Consider the following 22,823-nt stretch of genomic DNA (forward strand, 5'->3'; position numbering starts at 1 on the left):
TGCCGCCTAATTTTACCATATTAACGAAGGCAGCAAACATTGACATGGATGTTTTTTGTTTTAGGAATGACTGCAATGGGTTCACAAAATCGTTCTTAATTTAATTTTGGTTTTCATTTTCGAATAAATACTTTTTATTGCCAAATCGTTGTCTGTTTGTTTTGGTTCCTTAATTCTAAGTCTTGTCTAATAAACGATTTTATCAGTTCAGACACTAGGTTGCAAAAAGGCTTTGGTTGAACTCACCCTCTGACGTATTGTATTGCGTCATTCAGTAAGCGGCTGGTACGGGAGCACAGGCTTCACGCGCATCTCGCCCTTTCACTGGGAACCTGCAGAAAACGATTGAGTTTTAGAATTGAAAACCCTTTACTGCAGCTTCAAAACGACCTCTTACGATTCTGTCCCTGGTGAAAGAACGCTTGCTGAAAGCGCTTCGGTCCTCCACTGCAGCAGACGCTCTTCATGATGTCGTATTATCACACGGGGAAAGAGCTGGACATGGCGGCAATGACGGAGCCGCTCTGCCTGGAAAGAGGTAATTTACTTGAATCTGTCGAGACATAATGAACAGAACCAAGTGCTGTTTGGAAAATACTCTGGCAGAAAGCCCTCCCAATGAACGGACAGGCTCGTGTGTCTTAATCAGGCAATAATAAGCGCTGAATGGGGCACATTGTGCCCATGATGTGAATGGATGTCCCTAGTAGAGTGCTCGTGTTTGTATTGCTATGCTTGAGATTCGTATTAAAAAAATAATAATATACACATATATGTCATCCGTGGATAGAGAAAGGCATGGCAGTGAGTAATTTTGCCTACCTTTCCATGTTATTTTGTCCTGCTTTATGTGTCTTAATCGGTGTTGGTGCTGATGGTATTCAGTAGTGTTATATTTGTCTTGAGAACACTAAATGATCTATCGTTAATTCGGGCCGTGAACTCCGTTATTGAATTCGATGTAGCCCACTGATTAAGCATTTTTTATGAAAGGCATTTAATTTAAAAATAAGTCCTGAACCAATAATTACTTCCAATGCATAACCAGAACTTTCTTTGACTAGTTGACTTTCCATAACAGGTTAACCTTGTTAGAAGTTTGTTGTTTTTTTGTTTGTTTGTATAACGTAACAATGCTGTTAGAAAATGTTTGAACCCTTAAGAATTTTCTATATTTCTGCATAAATGTGACCCAAAACCTCATCAGATTTTTTAGTCCTGAAAGTAGACAGAGAATCCAATAAAATAAACAAGACACAAATATATACTTTGTATAAAATATATCAAAATGTAACATTCAGGAAAGTGGTCATATCTGTGAGCTGCAAAAGTATGTGAATCCTTTCTTTCAGTATCTGGTTGTGACCCACTTTTGCATCAATAACTGCAACTAAATGTTTCTTCTATTTGCTGATCAGTCCTGCACAACCACTTTGGTGGAGTTTTAGCCCATTCCTCAGTACAGAAACCACTTTAACTCTGATGTTAGTGGGTTTCCTCCTGTGAACTTGCTTCAGGTCCTTCCACAACATTTTCCTGAATGAATAAATGATAAAGTGTGTGTAATATATTCGTTTGTGTGTGTTAAAAAACGGATTATGCAGAAATACAGAAAATTATAAAGGGTTCACAAACTTTCAAGCAGCACAATATTTCTGCAATGTTTTATTTTCTGACAGATATTTGCAGAGTGATAGAATTGTTGGACAGGCTTCAGAGAAGCGGTGAACTTCCGCCTCCCAAACTCCAGGCTCTACAGAGAGTTTTACAGAGCAAGTTCTGTGCTGCCATCCGAGAGGTAAAGCTTGTTTCTGTCCTTCAAACAGAAGGACTTCACTTTGGGCAAAACTCTTTGATGGATTATGTTCAGTTGTAACATGTTGCCTTCGTTTAAAAAAATATGATAAATGAAAAATAAAAAAACCTGTCAGAATATTTACTAATTTGTATCTTTTTTGTGCCGATTTCACAGAATACTAATGGACACACATATAGCTAGGTATAAAATTAAGGTTTGAAGTCAAATGTGACCCTGGACCACAAAAAAACAGTATTTAGTGTCAATTTTACAAAATAGAGATTTATACATCCTTGAAAGCTGAATAAATAAGCTTTCCGAGATGCATCTATTTGAAAATCTAGAATCTGAGGGTGCAAAAAAATCTAAATATTAAGAGAATCGCCTTTAAAGTTACCTAAATAAATTCTTAGCAATGCATATTACTAATCAAAATTTTTTTTATATATTTACAGTAGCATAAAAGAAAAATCTATCATTTTGCCCCGTACAATGTTTTTTGGCTATTGATACAAAAATATACCCCAGCCACTTAAGTCTGGTTTTGTGGTCCAGGGTCACAAATGTTGCATCACCACGTAAGCACTTACGACAGCACTTTGTTGTCTTTCTCGTCCACACGTGAATGGTCTTTTCTCATGGACAGAATAGTGCTGCACTGTTCCTCCTCCTGAATGACTCCCTTTCCTGTCTCTCTGAGACAGCATCTCACTTCAGCCTCTGTATCTCACTCCTTGATTTGTAGTAATGGATTTCAGTAGCAGAAGTCCAGTCTGTTCACAACTTGCACCGATATTCTACATGACACTCTTGTCAGACTTACTCAGTTTTCACATGTCCTTTAGACATTCTGCTCTTTGCGTAGCTGATAGATAACACATTATAGGAAGACAAGATTTTGATCAGTATGTCTACTTTGATTGTGATTCATTCCACTAAAACTCGCCTTCTACTTCACAAACCTTACATAGGATTAACTAAGAAAACTGCGCAATGACTTTCATCTTCACATGGCTCTGGATTCTTGTTCAGTAATGGCATTCTGAAAATATCTGTGTGAGTGCTAAAATGTATAATTAGCTATCGTCTCTTTTCTTCTCAAATTAAATATAATGGCTACTAAAATCAATGTGTAATGCCCATTTATTTAGAAATCAACATCTGTGTGGTAAGCAAGGTAATTGACAGTCACACAGTCATTTTCACAAAATAAACCCAAAGCCGAAAGGTCTCGTGTGATACTGCGGGGGTTTAATTTGCAATAATGACCAACAGATAGTACATTATCATTATCATTAACAACTATTATTGTTTAAGGACATCAGTAGTTTGCGTTAATTGAATTATGTATGCACATGAATATATAAATCAAACTTTAAGGACATTTCTGCTATTTGAATGTATATTAATTAATGATCAGCAAAGCAGTGTGTAATGTGATAATGTTTGTTAGGTTCATTAATTATAAATGTGTCAAACTAACTGTAAATTACAAATATTTGAGTTGAAATGACTGTCCCTTTTCTAGGTCTATGAGCAGCTTTATGATACATTGGACATTGTAGGTGGGGCTGAGGTCCGAGCACAAGCCACTGCAAAGGTACCTTCTTACCCAAAAATTGCCACTGTTGAACAAGAATGATCATATACTGATGATGTAGACATTTATTTGGTGTCTTTCTCCAGGCCACAGTAGCAGCATTCGCAGCCAGTGAAGGCCATGCACATCCAAGAGTGGTTGAGCTCCCTAAAACAGACGAGGGGCTTGGGTTCAACATCATGGGTGGAAAAGAGCAAAACTCCCCCATCTACATCTCCAGGGTCATCCCAGGGGGTGTTGCTGACCGTCAGGGTGGTCTGAAGAGAGGAGATCAACTGCTCTCTGTTAATGGAGTGGTATGTGGGGACATATCGATTTTGAGTCGTATCATTTATGTTTTGGTGTGTGACCTTTATATTTTTATTGTGTGTAGAGTGTGGAGGGAGAACATCATGAGAAAGCTGTAGAGCTGCTAAAGGCAGCGCAGGGTTCAGTGAAGCTGGTGGTGCGTTACACCCCTAAAGTCCTTGAAGAGATGGAAGCCAGGTTTGAAAAGATGAGAAGTGCCAGGAGACGCCAGCAACATACCAGCTATTCGTGAGTGTGACTTTTCCTTTTCCTCACCATCTCTCAGTCGATCATTAATCAGTAGACATTTTGTTTTGTTAGAAAGTCATACACTACTGTTGATCTTTTATGGTTACCACGGCTGCATTTAAAAAAGTGACACATTATTGTAATTTTAAACAACTGTTGTGTATTTTAATCTATTTTAAAATGTCATTTATTCCTGTGAAGACAAAGTTGAATTTTCAGCATCATTAATCCAGTCTTCAGAGTCACATGATCATTTGTTATATGCTGATTTGCTGCTTAAGAAACATTTTGTATTATTAATGTTGAAAAGAGGTGTGATACTACTATTGCAGAAAGCGTGATGCATTTTTCCAGGATTCTTTGATGAATAGTACAAAAAAATTTATGTAAATGTATTTTCTGTAACTTTTGATCCATTTGAAATTTAATACATCCTTGCTGAAAAACATTGACTTCCTTCCTATCTTACTGAACAGGTAGTGTATTGCACATTTATTTTGTATTTATTATGGTGTGTACAACAGTTAAAATTGAATAATAAAATTATGTAATATGCATGTTAAATGTCTTTTAATGAAATCTGAGATATTCTGCTGAATGTGCAAGTAGCCTGTCTGTATTTTGAAATTTCGCCCTTCATTGTCTTTTCACCAACAGGTCTTTGGAATCCAGGGGTTAACCAATCTCAACTTCTGACTGATCTGCCACCCTCTCTGCTCCTGTAAGATGACAGAAGACCCAGAGGAGATCAGTGTAGACTACTTTTAGCTATTTATATGTTAGTGGAACGATCTCAAAACATGTAGACCTCAAATATACTATTTTCCCCCGGAGAGACTGCATAGTGCATCTGGTCTGTCTTGAGTCTAATGTTTTTTTTTATTGTACTCTTATGTGGAACCTGCACCCTGTGATGCTCTCGGGGGTTGTGTGTGTCTGTCTGTTAGCACAGAGGATAACTTAAAAAATTGCCCGGCTAGTGCAAATGCACAGTGTGTATATTTATAGGAAAAGTAGGATTATTGCTGAACTGAATGGCATGATGGCTCCTTAGACCATTATTCATTCACTCACATATCAAGTCTGCGTTTCAGAAGACATGCATTGACAATAAGAGTTAAAGCTATGCATCCCACTTCTGTAAGTATTCTTGTATCATGTTATCTGCTCTGTGTGAGCTACATCAGGTGTACACACAATACACAAACAGTTATCACAAATGACTCTTACTGAATGAACTGAACAGATTGCTCTGTGCAAAGCATGCCACACTCAAATAGGGTCATCATGAAAATATTGCTATGAGTGGCTTTGTGCTGCCAATCATAGTGCCTATGTTTAATCTTGAATTTTTGAGTTTATTTATTCATGCATTAAAACCAACAATGTAGTTTAATAGTCTGCTGAGTTGATTTATGCACAGTTTATAAAAATTTACAATGATAACCATAGTTTTGACAAAAGATCATAGCTATTTTAATATACGTCTTTCATTTTTACTCTTTTTGTAATAATGAGAGTGAAATTTTGTTTTGCATTATGGTTTATTGTAATCTAATTGTCATGAAAATTGAGTTTAATGGTAATGAAAATATCACAATGTAATTCTTCATTCTTTAAGTTTGACTGGTATATGAGTTAGATTGATGTTCACACACACACACACACATAGTAGCCTATTTAAAAAAAAAAAAAAAAAAGCCTTTTTATGTTACAAATATTACATTTTTAAGTTAAGTTAACGCTTCTCGGAAAACACAGACGATCGAGGAGTGTTTAATGTTACTCTTTAGTTCCTGTGTAACGTTACACACATGCACGCGCGTTCGTGTCCATAGCAACAGGTAAGCGTAAACGAGGCAGACTCCATTCCTATGGACGGGCGAAGCATTATCTATGACTAAACACATAAAAGGTCTTATCAGTAATATGTCACTTTTCTAGTTTTCGACGGAAAGGAGTTCCTGTATCTTTTTGGTGGTTTATTTTCAGTTTTGCGAGGCAGTGCATGAAGCGAATGGATAACCAGAGACGAAAGGCCCAAACAAGCACAACCATTGGACATGCGTATCTACAACCTTCTTCGTTTTATTTTAAAACTTGTAAGGTAGGTGCGAGGAACATCAGACTGGTTACCAACCAAGTTTGTTTTATTAACTTTTACAAAAGAAATAATGGTAACCTTTGACCAAAAACGAAACAGTTTGAAAGACGCAATAGTTGTAACAATGCGACGATAATATTGTGCTTTTGGTGGTGGTCTTATATAGAGCTTTGATGTGGAAGATAATAATGTTTGGAAGTAAAAAAAATGTTCATTACATAATATACAACAAGTTTAAAGTGGCCTAGTCTTTAACCTTTCTTGTGGACTGGCCTAATGGGACACAACCAAAGAAACCAGATGTGATCCCTTCAACTACCCCTTTGTCACTGTCCTAGAATGCCCCTCTTCCTCCAGTCGTCCACCGTCAGAACAGAAAGCCGGCGTCTGCTCACTTCTCTCTCACCTCACACACGGAGCATGACAGAAAGCTTCTGAATGGACCTCTGTACAATGAAATCCACGCTAAAGCCCCTGCGCACTGGACCACACACTTCCTCAATGAGCTGGCCCACAGGGTGAGACGTGTGTGTAAAAGGGAGTTTTTCTTTAGAGAATGTATTTTTTTATTCTGTGTTTTGAACTCTGTGTCTTCGTGTTTGTCATTCACATGTGTGTGTTTGATCCTCCACAGCTCAGAGACCGGCCAACAGTGAGAGTGGTCTCTAATCCCAGCAGTGAAATGCAGGCCCTTTACAGAGGTCAATCAGCGGCACGTGAACCTCCGTCTGAGCACTTTAACATGATGCAGGTGAGATGACGAGGCTGAAAAACGTCACTTGTCCTCACTGATTGAGAAGTGAAGTCACAAGATATAACACATTGCACATCTAACAGGCGAATTCATGTAAGTGCTTTTATGAAAATTATACGTTTTCTTCTGCATTCACATGCCAAAAACAACCCCATTCACTTCCACTGTAAGTTATGGTAACCATTGGATTCCATTGTGTGAAAAAAAAAATGAAATTTTAGAGGAGTAGGGAATTTCAAACAACAATATTTAAAAAATGCTAATTCATGCAAAGTATCTCAATGGATAACTCTCATGGTCTTGAGGATTCAGTAGTGCTTTATCTCCACTGGAGCCTCTAGTCTAGAACAAAGAAATGACTCCCACTTCTCTTAATTTTACTCAGGCACTGTACAGACAGCTGGAAACGACCCAAATGGCGTTTGTGCAGGAACCAGTCTTTAGCACTACCAAGACTGACTTCAAGCACTTTAACAGGTAACTCTCCACCACCAGAGGGCAGTGTGAATGCACTAATGTATTAAGTGATCATTAGGAGATCTGAGGTCAGCAGTGGTGGCTTCTCAAAAGTGATGACCTGATTTAATCCCAAGATGTAAGTGGAGGGTAATGTACTATTTGAGTAATCTGCTTTCTAGATGCCATTAGAGCAAAGCATCCATCCCCTGAATGTCAGGGGAGATGTAAATCTGAAATCTAGCCTATAGTGAATCATTTGCAATGAAAGCTTCAAGTAGTTTTCTGACTTTTCACTGTGTATAGCAGCAGAACAGATCTCTCGCAATTCTTGATTATTTGGAATTACGTTGCACATAACACACTCTACACAGTTTGTCTTACTGAACAAAAAATGAATTTACACATGGTCAGTTTAACAAACCATATCTTTAAGGTCAGAACTGATCACAACACAGTTTTTCAGTTTTTTTTTTTTTTTACTCACCCTCATATTCCAAACCTGTATTATTTTCTTTCTTCATTGAACACAAAAGTGTTATTCTTATTTTGTTGAAGAAAGTGACATAACTTGGTGTCCCATACTCAGAATTAGTGCTATCCCATCCAAGTGCACACACACACAGTGAGTAGTGAACACACACACTGTGAACACACACCCAGAGCAGTGGACAGCCATTTTTGCTTCGGCGGGGGCCCAGAGAACATTTGGGGGTTCGGTACCTTGCACAAGGGTCTCACCTCAGACGTGGTATTGAGGGTGGAAGAGAGCACTGTACATTCACTCCCACCACCTACAATTCTTGCCGGTATCAAGACTCAAGACGTTTGGGGTTGCAAGTCCGACTCTCTAACCATTAGCCTGTTGAAACATTCTTCTTTTAAGTTCCACTGAAGAAAGTAAGTGATAGGTTTGGTTTCATGAAGTGAATGATGACAGGATTCATTTTTGAATACAATTTTTAATCCTTTTAATAATCATTGAGCTTAAGGTTCATCTAGCTTTTAATTTGCAGCGTTAGACAGTGCTTCATTTTTCATGTTGGCCTGCTGCAGGCCTGATTGGAGTGATTTAGTGGAGCATCGCTCATCTCACCTTCTGACCTGGCCTCCTGAACCTTGTCAGCTCTTGATTGGTGGGCAGCAGTCAGGGTCACAAACACACATTGACACTAATTCACACACCTCTTCAAAGAAATTCTATGTGTGACAGTGTAACCAGTGTTTCTCTTTGTTAATTTTTTAAACGGGTATCTCTGCTTTGCTGACTTCATAACTAAGGACAAATTGCACTTAAACCTTCTTCCTGTGTTTTAGCACATTTATTGAACCAGCAATGTTATTGAATATACAAAGACGTTTCCTTTATGCTAAGGAATGAAGAGCTTTAGTCTCAGAGGACCCACATGTGTTTCTATTGACAAAGTAATATATGAGCTAAGTGATGGTCAGCATAGTGATGAGGCAAGAAGATAATGGACCTCCAAGCACTAGCTAGTATGTGTATGCAAAGTATTAATACTCATCTGACAGCCTTGTGACTTTTCATTCCACACTAAATATTTATCTTTTTCTTAGTTATTGATAATCCTCTTTTTCAGGTCAGATTTGTCTCCTTGCTCTGTCCTGGATGCAGCTACCTTTAATGGAACCCTTACCAAGAGTGCAGCTCACAGCCGACTTCCTGCTCACAAAGCGCCATCCACTTTATCATGTCAACCCCGGCTGCCTCGTCCACCTCTTCCTGTGCCGCACAGGGGTAAAAGTAGTCTGTATATGGACAGTTTTACTGTACCTGTGCCTCCCCCAACATCGCAAGCCGCTGATGTTGCACAAAGTGGGGTGAAATGGCAAGATGATGGTGGTAGAGGTGTGTTACTGGACATTTTAGGTGTTCCTAAAATGTATAGTACTGAGAATCAGACATATGGAAGAAATAAGATGTCTATGGTATAAGAAAATAGACAGACTAGGGTGGATGGTTTGATTTTCAGTTCTGCATTAATTGATCTGAACTTCAAAAAATTGTTTAATCAATATTGCTTGATTTCCATTCTTTTCTTTTGTCACTCAGAGGGTGGGTAATAAATGGAGAACAAAAACATGTTACAAGTGATTGGAGGAAACGTTATTGATTTATTGATCTGGAGTTGTGCCTGTCTGTGTTCTGCATATGTATTCTTTATCCGTAAAGGGAGATTTCGCTCAAAATTGAAAATGATGCGCTCATCACATCCTCATGTAATTCAAAATGTGTATGACTTTCTTCTGTGGAACACAACAGGAGATATTTAGAAGATTGTTCAGCATTTTTGTCCATACACTGAAGTTGCTGACCTATCAAAATATTGTCTGCTCTACAGATGAAAAATAAAGATAATCTTTCCGTGCCGTAATTGCCTATATATTAAATGATTTAGTGTGTTTTATATATAAATATATGCTTCTGATGATAACTGGAAGTGTGCTAAAAATCCAAGGGGTAAAAGCTGCAAGTAAAGAGGGAACACCAGGGAGAGACAGAAATATCGCTGAGGAGGCAGTTGGCTCCACACCTAGACAACCCAAGAGGGTTGCACAGTAGTGTGTACTTAAACACTACCTTACTCCGCTCATGATCTCCGCTCATGATCCTAAAACAAAACAGAGAGGGTGGTAATGGGAAAAATATAAAGAAATTGTAAGGATATTGCAGTATAATCAAAATTATGTCCCACCCAGTTTCCTCCACCTACTTGCTCTTGTGACATTTCACTGTCCTCCCCCAGCTCTGCCTCCGGCAATGTGCCAAAGAGAGAGTGCGTGCAAGTACGACATGCCATATATAGAAGTAAAAATTGAGGAAATTTTCCGTAATTAAGGAAAATGAATAAAAAGGTAAAATAAGGAGGCAAAGATTATGAAATGGTGGAGGCTAGATTTATCTTTTAGAGAACTATTAAAAGCAAATAAAATACTGAAGAATAGTTAATAGTCATTAATAAAAGATCAGAAAGAAAAATCATTATTGACCACGTCTAGACATCTGTGACCTGTTATTGTCCTCAGGCTTTCTTGTTGTAGATTGTGGTATATTTTTATTTGAATATTCTACAATCCAGCCTACAATTTTGAATTCAGGCTAAATGTTAGAAGTTTCCGAAATTTTGGCGTGTCCCTTCAGGATTTTTTATTTTTCTTTCTTTTTTTTTCTTGATATCGGCATACTTTTGCCCTGCTTGCATTTTCCGATTTTCTTTTGAGTGTTTTGGCAGAATTCTGTGACCTGGCCTAGTGCTAATCCTAACTGGTGTAGCATCGTTGTCTCTTTCACACAGAGACAGAAACTGCAGTGCACTGTCTTGTTTGGAACATGCATAAGAAGGAGAAACTTCTGTACAGACTGACTGGAGTTATAGATTTACACTAGTAATTTATGGCCCCTGGAAACAAAGAGTGACCAATGTGAAACATACATTCCTATTAGCCAACAGGCTTTTCAACATAAGATGTAATTTGTGTGCCATTTATTCCTCTTTCTGTATAATTTCTTGTGTAATATTTCACTCTATCTGTCTAACTAGCAACATGGATTTAAACTTATAGCCTACATTTAATGTTCATTAATAACCCATAATTGTAATAATTATGCATTAAGAGACATGTTTATTAATGTGTGGGGTAATTTTTTTTTTTTGTTTTAAAGATTTACAAAATCTTGTATAAAGGTAACACTAGTAGAAATACCGGAAATAGCGACAGGTTTGTTTCTTGGCGTGTATACGGTTAAAAGGCACGGGGTGGGGTTTGGGGAGGGGGCACTAGCTGCCACCTTTCCCTTTAAAGAGCTAAAGGGAGGGAACAACACAGAGGGATCCAATGTCACCATTAGATTAAGGAATAAATTGCATGGAGATACAGATTTACAAAACAGAAACATCGACAGAGGGTAAAAAGGGAGGGGAAAAACGAACGGAAGAAATAAGAGAGGCAGTTAAATGAATAACGTTTCTAGTCGTGCCCGGCAAGCTGCTTATTCGGCGTAAATCATTTCAAACAGACCTCTCAGTCTGCCACTTAAGACCTGGTTACGGTCTTTTTAACCCCGGACAACGGGAACAGGTGAAGATACGGAAGAAAGGATGCTAAAACTGAGAAGAAAGGGATAGACCTTTAATGGAGTGAGTGCATGAATAGAGAGAGAGGTGCATCCCCGCTGCACGTGTCGCTTGGTTGAACAGACTGTTTTGTTTAGGGAATAAAAGTAATTTGGTAACACGATCTTTGTTAAATAATAGAAATGCTTATTTACCAGGCAAATCATTTTTGATATTAGACCTGTAAGACCCATATATATGACGAGAATAATATATTTGAGTAATAAGGATAGCAGGGGTGCAACTTAGGTGATATAGCTATTATAAATATATAGATATATTTTTTGTAGGCTAGTATTTTGTATCACTAAAGGAACTGAACTACGCACTAATGCACAGTTGTGTTATTTTGAACTGGCCGATGTTGTAGCAAAAATACATTGCATTATTCATAACTGTAGCCATTTTATATAGAGAACAAAATCTTCGGTTTTTGCACAGTCACTCGGACCCACGCGACGAGGATCCCTCCGTTCAGTCAGAAAACGTAGTAAATTCCACGTAGCATTTTTGTCCAGTTTGTGTGTTCATATGTGTGTGTGTGACACGCACACTGCACGCACGCGAACAGAACCAGACCCAAAGCGAGTAAGTATGTAATACAGGTGTTTGTGCTGTGTCTGTGTCGTGGTCTTGTGTACAAGTGACAAAACATCACGTCTGTTCTGAGTGTTTCGATTCAAAGCAGTCCTGCCTGCTCTGCCTCTGCCAGTCAGCGGCTCAACAAGTAGTCAGGGCTACTTTGTTTTTGTCACTTAAACTCGTGTGTGAATTATGGCAGGGATATCTGGTCTGACAACCATAATTAAGATTTGGGAAATGGGAAGAGAGGTATTTATTTTTCGCATATAAGCGTTTGTACGGTATAACAGCATTTTGCTAACCATAAAAGTCACATAGTCAGAATATGCTAAATAGACATTCGCGAATAGAATTCCCATTTAATTCTAGGAGGAGGTAACCATGGCCACCGCACGCTCATCGAGTATCGGACGGTACAGTTCAAAAGAGAACTATGACGTCACATCATCAAAGATTTACAGAATTACAAATCATTCACACCAACTTTGTGTGTCTTTAAAACTATCTATTAGTTGAAATTTGCTAACTCAGTAATTCGCACACTACTTAAACCCACTCATCACTTTATTTTTATTTTTAAAGCTATTATTCATTTATTATTTTGAGATGATCTGTCCAACAAATACATGGACGTTTCATGTCCCACAGGAGCTCAGTGTTCTCGTTTTAAACATTAATTCATAAGCTTCATAAGCACTTTTTTTGTGTGTTTGTTGGTTTGTGATGTTTTATTTTGGTTGCATGATTGCTCCCTACCCAATGGCATGGTTCTCTACAATGAAATGGGAACAAAACTCTAGAAAGTTTACTCTGGCTCTCAAAAAATGGGTTCCAGATCATAAAATTTTAACTGCTAAATACACATAATAAAAATTTATGATTTGGATAACCAAATAATTAGTTTAAATCGGGTATTAAAATGTATTTGTCTTTTGTTGGTAAATTGTTGACTGTGACTGTGCTTTACTATTTTATAATATTAATATATTTATTGTTTGATAAAAAGGACATTTTATTTACTTTTAACTCTCTGATATGTAATCTGAGCCCTGAACTGGTTGAGAACTACTGATCTATGAACAATACTTTTGTTCTAACTTGTGTATCACATACACTAGTTAAACTTTTCTGTTTGTTTCTCTCAGCCTCTGGTCCCTCCCTTTCTCCCTCCCTCCTTCACTCACTCACATCCCATTGCCAGTGCCTTATTTCAAACTATTTACTCTCCCTCCTGCTGATGGCTTTCCATGATTTTGCACCCTCACAAATTCACCCCTTCCAAAAAAAATGACCCTTACACATCACCTGAGATTATCCCTGTATTGACCTTCTCTGTCCTCCGTGTTTTTTTTTTTCCAATTCCTTTTTTTCTCACCCTACTCCATTCTTTTCTACCACTAAGAATAGTTTCCATCAAGTTCATGTGTGATTTGGCTTAACACAATTATATCCCATCTCTCTCCGGCTTCATTCCCTGAGTACTTAATGGGGGACTATAAAGGGATGGTAATTAACCGGAGAGGGCACTTTTATTAATTAGGTTTTAACGAGAGCTGAGACTGGGGGGTGTATCTTAAGAACACTGTTAGTGCTAGATATGGGAATATAGTCATGCATGTCTCAATGCTGCCACTGTAAGTTGAGTCCTCTAAGCCCCATTCTGAATCTCTTTCTCACTCTCTTGACTAAAAAAAATGAGGGGGCCTTTTAAAAAGGGCACCTGACTGCTGAGAACAGAGCTGTGATTAGTTTCAAAGCAGAGGTCAAAGTCTTACTGATGAACTTCTGAGGATATATCATATATCCATGTGTGCCAGTGCTTTTTAGTTTGTCTTTGCACAGCATAATTTCATTTAAAGCTAATTAATTGTGCTGTGACATTGCTTTTTTCTGAATGTGTCTTATGGTTGTGGGCGTAAGCGTCCTTGCTCTGTTAATTTATGTTCTTTAGTGCTATTCCACAAGAGACGTCAATATGAGCAACTCGGCTGAGAGTAGCTTAGTGCACACAAATAAGGGAGAGAAAGAAGGAGGAAGCCTTAATCACTGAGATCAGGAAGCTCAGAGATAATACCTGGTTAGTTCATAGAAATCAGCGATTGAATTGCATTTGTTAAGTGATTTCAGTTAAAAGGGTGTATGGTGTAAAAAGGGACACAAACCTGTATGCAATGCATCGACAGATGGTTTTTGCATGAGGCATCCATACCTCAGTCGGGGAGAAAGCTTGAAGAGGAGGGGGTACTGCAGTATTTTGAGCTGTGCAGTTCCCCAATGAGTCCTCTAGGTGGCCGTTGAGCACCGCTGAGCTTCAACTGCAGTGGGATAGCAAGCAGAAAAATCCAAAGAAGCTGCACTGCACCAGACAGAGAGAAAGGGAGTTAGGGTGAAGGTATAATGCAGACGCACTACAGCATACTGTATGATAAAAGAAAAAGAGTTTAGTTAGGGTTCAGTTCTACTTCCTTCTCATTACAGTGCATGTATATATCACTTCTCTTTGGCATTGTTTCTTTAAATTGAATAATTTATGAATGGAGCTTCATTTACCTTTACTGCAGTCACTCCTTCACATTTCCCTCAGTGGCCATAACCTGTTCTCTCCCTTTTTCCTTTCTCCCTGCTCTCTTGTCGATATAGTGCTGTTGTCTTTTATAGGCGTATCTGTCCTTACAACCAACCCCCATCCCAATGGAGATACACACTTTAATGTACTTCCCTTTCATCCAGGCACACAGGCTTAACAATGATTTCCCTTTTTAGTTGGAGACTTTTTTTTTTTGCTTTGTCAGTACAACGTATCCTCTGTTTTAGTTTTTCCTATTCATCAATTTATTTATTTACCCCTTTTGTGTTCCTTATAGTTATCTATTTCACTACCACATGCTTGGCATATTTAAACACCATGCAAAAACAGCACTGTTTTAGCTAATATTGTTATGTTAGGTGGCCGAGACAAACATAGTGATGTTTTGATAGTGCAGCAGAGCCAAAGTTTTTCCACTTTTGATTATTTAGTTATATATAATTAAATGCTCCTAGAATACAGACTGTAAAAGCAGTGTAACACCAGAACAGTTGTGAGTTGGTTTTTTACATTATTATAAAAAATAATTTTGTCATGACGTATTTGTATGTTATTATGATTATTATTATCAGGTACTTATTATCTATCAAAATATCAAATATCTATTATCAGGTATTTTTAGTTTTTTATTCATTTTATGTCTTTTATCAAATGTTTTGCTCATTTAGCTATATATTTTCAGTGCTTGTACTGATTTTTAAATGATTGAAAAAACACATGCGCTGTCCGTGGTGCTGAAAGCTGAAACCATCTGAACTATTTTCATTTAGAAAAGCTGTGAATGTGTTTACCTCGTTTCATATTATTCAGCCTCTCTCCTTCCTACGGTTCTCAAAGTCCTGTGATCTTTGTTGTTTCAACGGTTAATCACAGGGGGACATGAGGGAAACTAGAGGAAGAGTGAGCTGAGGAGAATGGATAAGAGTGGATAAGTAATAAGGGAAGACAGTTTGACAGATATGTATGGAGCAGCCATGCAGCAAAGCCAAATGAGGAACAGATAAAGGAGAGTTATTGTGAAAGAAAGAAGAGACAACAGCAAAACATGGGAGGAGGACATTTGTCGGTGAAATCTGACCCTTTTGCACAGTAAAAAATGCTTTGTCAGGCAATAGTAAATATTTCTTCATATTGTCACTTCTATGTTTTATTACATTTAAAATCCTTATTTAACACGAGGGAGTCAAAGTGAGTCAAGTCACAATTACGAAAGTAATTTTTAAAGGTTAAATCAACTACAAATGGCATGTTACCATTTTTTACAGTGCACGATGACCTCAAGAGAAAAAGATAATAACGTACCTGCTCCATATTTCCAAATGGGACATTTTGATTGGAAAAAGAGAGCCGGGACTCATTTGTTTTACTATAGCTATGAATAAAGACATTCAGTTTTTAAAGCACTTGCTCAGTGTAATGCAATTACGATTTTCTGGATTTTACGTCTGCAACCAAGGTTAATACTGTACAAAGATTGCTGAATGGTCTGCATAACATTAGCACTGCCCATAGAGAGCCCGAGAGATAGTGTAAGAGTTAATACTCTGCAGTCTTTTCTCCCTATTTTGTGTAGCTCAGCAAATAATCGTTCTGCCTTTAGCTTTTTTTACCCCCTCTTCCTCCCACCCTTCCTCTTTCTCTCATTTTCTTCCTCTCCTTCTTTCTATTGGATACGCTCAGAGAATGCTGTGGGGAGGGGGCTGGCTGTGATACATTCAGTCATTTTCATCTCCCTTTGCTGTAATTGAGCAGAGTGTTTTAGTGAATTGAGGGAAGTGAGAGCTGAGTGATGGTAAAAGATGGTAAGGAAAGATGGGTGGGCATTGCAGAGGAGGAGGCGTCTCTTTTATGTTTATTATGTGACACATGAACATAAATTGAACTCACTCCTTCATTAAAATGCTTATCCCATATACCTGCATCAACATTCATCTGATTTTGTATGTTGGCTAGGGATTGTTGCCAAAGATTTTGACAGTTTCTTTCATGGACAGGCCCTCTCTTTTCCAAGCCCAGTGATTATACCATAAAGGACCTTATGGATATGATATTTGTGTTTGCTCTAGACAATGGCCCTAATAATTGCAGTTTTCTTGTCAATTTTAATAGGTGTTTTGTACATTTACCCCAATACGGTACATATTAATACCTACATACTATTTTTTTTTTTAAAAAAGGTTCCCAAAACGAGTTTTGCAGTAATGCCAAAGAAGAACATTTTGCTTTCAGTGAGCAGTTCTTAAGAGAACGTCCTTTTTCTTTTTTTAAGCGTAAAGAACATGTTAATGACCTAATGAACCTTTTTCCACTTTGAAGAATGCTGCAATAGAAATGATTCATGGTTCTTCATGGAACAATAAAAGCCAATACAGAAACTTTATTTTTAAGAATGTAGTACAGTTTTTGTACAATTTTTCCTGCAGTTGTACTAATGATGTGATTGATGGGTTAGCGTTATCAGGTTAGTTTGATAATGTATAAAAGTGTGAGCATCACTAATTTTCTCATCTCTTCTGTTCTCCCACCACAGGCTCCTCCTCCCCAGCCCCTCCTCGCTCGGCTCTCTCTCCTCCTCTCCCTCCCCCTGCTCCTCTATGCTCAGTTCGGTGTGTGTCTCCTCTTTCAAAGGGCGCAAGGGTGGGAACAAGTCGTCCAACAAAGCATGTTACAGCGCAGACATGACTTGTTCGTCAGACAGCGAGAAAATAGTGATAAACTGCGGGGGGATTCGGCACGAGACGTACCGCAGCACACTGAAGACGCTGCCCGGGACCCGCTTGTCCTGGCTCACCGAGCCAGATGCGTTCAGTAACTTTGACTATGACCCCAAATCCGACGAGTTTTTCTTTGACCGTCACCCCAAAACCTTTGCTTTCATCCTCAACTATTACCGCACAGGGAAGTTGCATTGTCCCAACGATGTCTGCGGTCCTCTCTTTGAGGAGGAGCTCGCGTTCTGGGGTATCGACGAGACGGACGTGGAGGCTTGCTGCTGGATGAACTACCGACAGCATCGGGACGCCGAGGAAGCGCTGGACAGCTTCGAGGCGCCCGAGCCGGACCTGCCAGAGGACGACCCGGCGCTAACGGGTGGAGCGGACGGGGACTTGAAGAGGTTGTGTCTGCAGGAGGATGGCCGCAACCGCAGCTGGTGGAGTATCTGGCAGCCCCGCATCTGGGCACTGTTTGAGGACCCCTACTCCTCCAAATACGCCAGGGTGAGTGAGTGTACCGGCATCTAGTTAGTTTACTTTTTAAACGTGTCTGTATCAGTTTTGAGCTCACTTCTTGTAGTTTGTCATTATCGTCCCTGTGTTACCTGTTCAGCTACTATTTGACTGTGTATTTCTCGTGTAGGCTCCATAGAATCATGAACTGGTCCGCAAGAGTCGGAATAGTGCACTCACTGGCGTACTTTGCACAAGTTGGAAACTTTTGGAAAGTTTGTTAGATACGTTCTGAGAGAAAAGTACTCGGGTTCGTTATGTGGACCTTTCTCTGACACTTTCTCTGATAAATGCAGTATTTAGTCTCGCTGTCACTCTCTCCATGCTTATTGTTTTCCCGTGAACAATGCGTCTCGACTCTCCTCATGCGCAGTCGCCTCCTCAGCACTTTGTCGCGCCTTTTTAAAGCTTACCTTTTTTGCTTCTGCTGTTAATGTAATTATGACCTTGCTTGAACGTTGCTTTAATGCTTTAAAAAACACTGTTATTCACACTTTTTACTCTGCTTTCTGCTATACAAAAGCCTTGTTAAGTCTACTTCATCAGAAGCATCCAGCGATCAAATTTTCCTTAATAAATGAAACATTTAATGTCAATTTGCCTGCTGGGTAAGCGTCTGGCGAAACGAATAATTATCAGTCAGACGGTCATTGTCGCAAAAATAAACCCTTAATTACGATACACCCACATTCATATCTCCTCCGCCAGTCATTGCGCATGCGCAAAGTGAAATTGTAATTTCGCTGTTGTCCATACTGCAGAACGGTACCTGGCAGACCCCTACGATACTGAACGTCAACAGGGCATTTACCCTGAGGTAGGCACTACTGAGATTTGACTATGAACTGTATTATCTTGCAAATCTTGGAATTTTTTTTTTTTTTTATGTTAGGAAAACATTTTTACCCGCTTGTTCCTGCTTTGCTGAAACATTAATGTCTGACAGTAAGCATTTTTTAATGCTCACAAACTTTTTATTACTTTTGTAGCCTATATTTTATTACGTAAATGGTGTAACCCTACTGTAGATTTAACCAGGAATTGTATTTGAGAAAATTCTAGCTTACCAAGCAAGTTAGTGGTGTCAGGATGTGCTTGGGTATTTATCCAGTTTGGAAGCACGGGATCTTTACGGTATCCCATGGGTCTTACTTTTAACTGAATCAGTTTCCTGCTTATTCAGCAGAAGCCCTGTATGTCACTGGCACCACAGTCACCTGCTATTTGTTACATCCTAGCTTTTCTATCCAGACCTGAAGCAATTAGATTATTTTTTATTTTCGGGGGGTGCCACACTTGGGATCCCAGTTTTGGGATAATGAGCATAATAAGGTCATATGAATTAATACACTTTACACAGATTGCAGCCCAATTAGATACGCCAAACTTTTTTACTTGTCTTTTTAAGCAAGTAATCACAGACATTTCTTTCTGTCTGTCTGTCTGTCAATATTTCTTTTGGTAAAAATCTATAACAATTTTAGGAGAACAAAGTCACTTACTAACCCTTGTCGGTTAAGAGATGTTTCAGCTGGCAGTTCACCCTTTGCCTCTCAGAATGTCATTCACGAGCTAGTGAATGACAAACATTTATCTCCTTTATCAGTGCAGACTATTTAAGATATTTATCTCCCTCAGCACATCTGGGTTAATAGATCATAGTCATGAGCAGTTGATACACACTTGTTTTTTTGAAATGAGCCCAAGGTACCAATTAACTGATCAGTTTTCCTTAGAATTTTGGCCTGCATTTGATTGCAGAATTACTCTAAATGCGTTTGAAGTGTCTGCGATTGTAAGTTACCCAGCTCACAGTTCTCCAGGGGAGGGAGAGATGCCGTCATCATTTTACTGCGTCGTCATTGAACGGAGGTCTTTTATCATCCGTGACACGCATAGTGTTTGATAAGCGGGCTGCTGTATGTGTGCAGGGCCTTGTGCCGGATTGCTAATCATCAATTACAACCTCCATGTCCCTTCCTCTCACTGTGCTATAGCGTAACACTGCGGCGTCTCATACTAGCTGACTGCGCATCGATTTCTGCTGCAGAGCAACCGAATGACAGAGCAACAGAGGCAGAGCCAGTGCATTTGTTTGTGTGCATACATGCAGTGATGTTTGCAGTTCATTTTTTTAAATCTAAAAGTATACAAAAATGTGCAAGGAGTGTGTTATCTAGATTTTTGGTTACGTCTTTAAACAATTCAGTTTTCATTTCAAGTGCTTGTGAAGATGTGTCTTCAGAGTAAATGCTGACTTTCAAAAGACTGGGGTATCAGGCACTGTAACAAAAATAGCATGAGTATTTGAGTTGATTTATGAAGGCAAGACTGAGAGCTGTATCTTTCTCGGGTAAAATCCCTGGTTTAAATCCGATGTTCCAGTGAGCCCATGCATAGGTGAAGAGTTGCAGCAAACCATGACTCCTCAATGGCCAGATTAAAGGATTCAGATAACTGTTAACTACATTTACCAAGCTACAGTATCATTTTATTTGGGGGGGGGGGGGGTTCACATTTTCATGTATTATATTATATTTACATTCTATTATTTTATTTTAGATTATTTTATTTCATTTTATTTCATTTTAAGTTACACATTTTACTTTTGTTTTAGTGACTTCCTGGGGGTCCCCGAACTCTATCTTGAAAACCACTAATCTAATTGACAGATGTTTGTGACTGGAGATTGACTGGAGCTGTATGGCAGGTTAATACAAAAGAGATCACAAAATAAAATATACTAAGTGACAATTATGTGAGGAGCAAATGCACAGTATGCAAAATGATTAGAATTTTTTTTAGTGTTGTTCAGCATCTCAAGCTTGTAGTCAAGCACATGTTGTCTGAGAGGAAGGATAACAACCTGCGGCTGCAAAGTTATTCACGTGCAAAATACTATTCGATAAGGATGAACAACTATTAAATGAACTACAGAGCTCTAGCAGCGTTTCTTAGCAACAGCCCGTAGTCAAAATAATCCCGCTTTGCAGTGCTCTGTGTATTTTGTTCCCACGTGTACATATATGCATGTATATTTTTATATATATATATATATATATTCAGAAAGCCTTTAAATTAATGTCACAATTCACAATTCTACTGTATTTAGAAAAGTAGATTTGCTTTGTTGTTTTGCATTTTTGCATTTGTATGAATTAAAAAACATTAAGCTCAAATCCTTTGTCAAAATTTTGAATTAATGAATGCACAGAGGGAAGGTTTTGTGTGAAAACTGGGGGAAAAAATGATCAGAATATATTTTTTTTCAATGTTTTTGCTGGATTTCCCAATTGCACAAATATCCCATTCCCGATGTATAGTACTGTCTCCATGCCAGGTGTTTGTAAACAGTTAGCAACACTGAATGCTGAATAGTGGTGCCAAAATAACTAAAAATAATTCAATGTCAGGACTCCAGGGACCTGAAACTATTCGAAAAGTGTGTCGCTCCTTGTGTGCATTGGCAAGTGTATATTACTTCTTGCATCCTTTGTAACATTTGATTTATTCATTGCAAACACGTTTGAAGTGCATCCTCAAGAGCCACACAGACCACAGAATCCCTCTGTGTTCAACACATTATGATCGGATTCCTTTGGATGCTTTTCTTTTTAACCATAAACTTTTTCTTCTAAAATGGGCCTGTGTTCATCAGTTCTTTAAAAGTATCAATTACCTTTTGTGTTCCTACTAATGAACATGCTCATTTGTAACCAGAGTTTGTCTGGCTGTAAATGCTTCTTTTCAGATGAGACTGCTTTTGGCACCCATGAACAAACCTGCAGTTTTCCCCCTACGGTTTCCCTTTATCTACTTTTACTACATCTCTAAATATAGTAAGAAAATGAGGAGATATGTGGGACAAGATCTCGCTCCTCTCAGTAACAAGCTGGCCTCTTCTTCCTCCTGTACTCTACATTTACACAATCCTGACCTGGCAGCGAAAGCTTAACCGAACCACCAGGGCGACTTGGGTTTTATGCACTGCTCATGTCTTTTGGCCAAACATTGCAGCAGCAACGTGCATGAAAATAAAGCTGGTCACGCTGAGACCAATAAATTGGTGAATTAGAGGTAGAGCGGTGGATGCACTTGAATCTACAGTCGCATTGTGCTTTTTTCACCCTCCTTCAATGGCCACGGTCCAGTTTGCCGGTGAATGAGTCAGTACGAGTTGCAGCGTATTTGCTTTTACAAGACATCTACAGTATTCCTGGCTCAAGATATTTTGTTTGCTTCAGACTTTTCTAAACTAGACTACATTAATGTCCCAGTGAGCCGGTCATCCACCCTGAAGTCTAGTCAGCCAGTGAGCTTGTGCAGATATAGCTCCACATGCGCTGCAGCACTCCTACATTGAATTTTAAATAGGTGTTGAAGACTAGCCGATACCAGAGCCAACGAGTTACCAGTGTGAAACCACCTACATTTGTTTTATTTTATAGCAAAACCATTATACTGCCAGAATAATCTTAGGAGGCCCAGCGATGTCCAGAACCCCGTATCATTTTGGCCAACCTCTGCACCTTTTCAGCTTTTTATTACCTGGGCAAATGGAAAACCCTGTTCCCTGGAGCACTCATTGGTCACAGGGGGACAGTCAACTAAAAACGGAAAAGAAAAGCCTTGTATTTCAGCCCTACACACCTCCCAGATGTCCATGTGGGCCCAACGTAATGGTAACTCTTCTGACCCACAGACATTATTTTTTATTGTGTTTAGCAGGCTGCTTTAGTTTACAGGTCAAATGCTGAACTTTACTTGTTGCTTTCGGGAGACTCAATTTACTATTTATTTTAATGGAGTTCATCATTAGCATGTTCATAAGCTAGCACATAATTACAAAGCAAACAAATATTAGGTAAAACGATCAATTTTCTTTGACACTACTATAGGCATCTATTATTTACCGTAGACTTTAGCACTATAGAAAATTACCTTTATGTAACTTTTTTTCTTTTTTTTTTTATAATGTATCGTGGCACTTTTACTTTATATATATAGTATATCCTTGTTCTGTCATGTTAATCCCAGTAAGA

General features: G+C 38.7%; 3 protein-coding genes across 7 annotated transcripts in view; all 3 read left to right on the top strand.

Annotated features, from left to right (window-relative positions):
- The first annotated feature begins 255 nt into the window (after nucleotides 1-255).
- On the top strand, nucleotides 256-5,155 carry lin7b (lin-7 homolog B (C. elegans)). The gene is made up of 6 exons (XM_059558148.1): nucleotides 256-538; nucleotides 1,680-1,798; nucleotides 3,327-3,398; nucleotides 3,485-3,694; nucleotides 3,772-3,935; nucleotides 4,593-5,155. Exons 1-6 carry the CDS (start codon nucleotides 466-468, stop codon nucleotides 4,612-4,614), a joined length of 660 nt encoding a protein of 219 aa, XP_059414131.1. The 5' UTR covers nucleotides 256-465; the 3' UTR covers nucleotides 4,615-5,155.
- Nucleotides 5,156-5,791: 636 nt separating this feature from the next.
- On the top strand, nucleotides 5,792-9,250 carry zgc:193811 (uncharacterized protein LOC559801 homolog). The gene is made up of 5 exons (XM_059557299.1): nucleotides 5,792-6,042; nucleotides 6,378-6,557; nucleotides 6,674-6,790; nucleotides 7,179-7,270; nucleotides 8,851-9,250. The coding sequence occupies exons 1-5, from the start codon at nucleotides 5,944-5,946 to the stop codon at nucleotides 9,203-9,205; spliced, it is 843 nt and encodes a 280-aa protein (XP_059413282.1). The 5' UTR covers nucleotides 5,792-5,943; the 3' UTR covers nucleotides 9,206-9,250.
- A 7,634-nt stretch (nucleotides 9,251-16,884) lies between these two features.
- The window catches only part of kcnc3a (potassium voltage-gated channel, Shaw-related subfamily, member 3a), a 62,073-nt gene continuing 56,134 nt past the window's right edge, over nucleotides 16,885-22,823 (top strand). For 2 of the 5 annotated variants that reach the window (XR_009435002.1, XM_059558149.1), the window contains exon 1: nucleotides 16,887-17,772. Coding sequence is in view for 4 of the 5 variants with exons in the window: in XM_059558149.1 (XP_059414132.1) it covers nucleotides 17,149-17,772 (624 nt within the window). In the remaining variant the exon portion in view is untranslated. Of the gene's footprint in view, nucleotides 17,773-22,823 lie in introns of all 5 variants that reach the window. The other 3 variants (XM_059558150.1, XM_059558151.1, XM_059558152.1) reach the window with 3 other exon arrangements.

The sequence above is a fragment of the Carassius carassius genome, chromosome 9, assembly GCF_963082965.1.
Source record: "Carassius carassius chromosome 9, fCarCar2.1, whole genome shotgun sequence".
Classification (NCBI taxonomy): domain Eukaryota; kingdom Metazoa; phylum Chordata; class Actinopteri; order Cypriniformes; family Cyprinidae; genus Carassius; species Carassius carassius.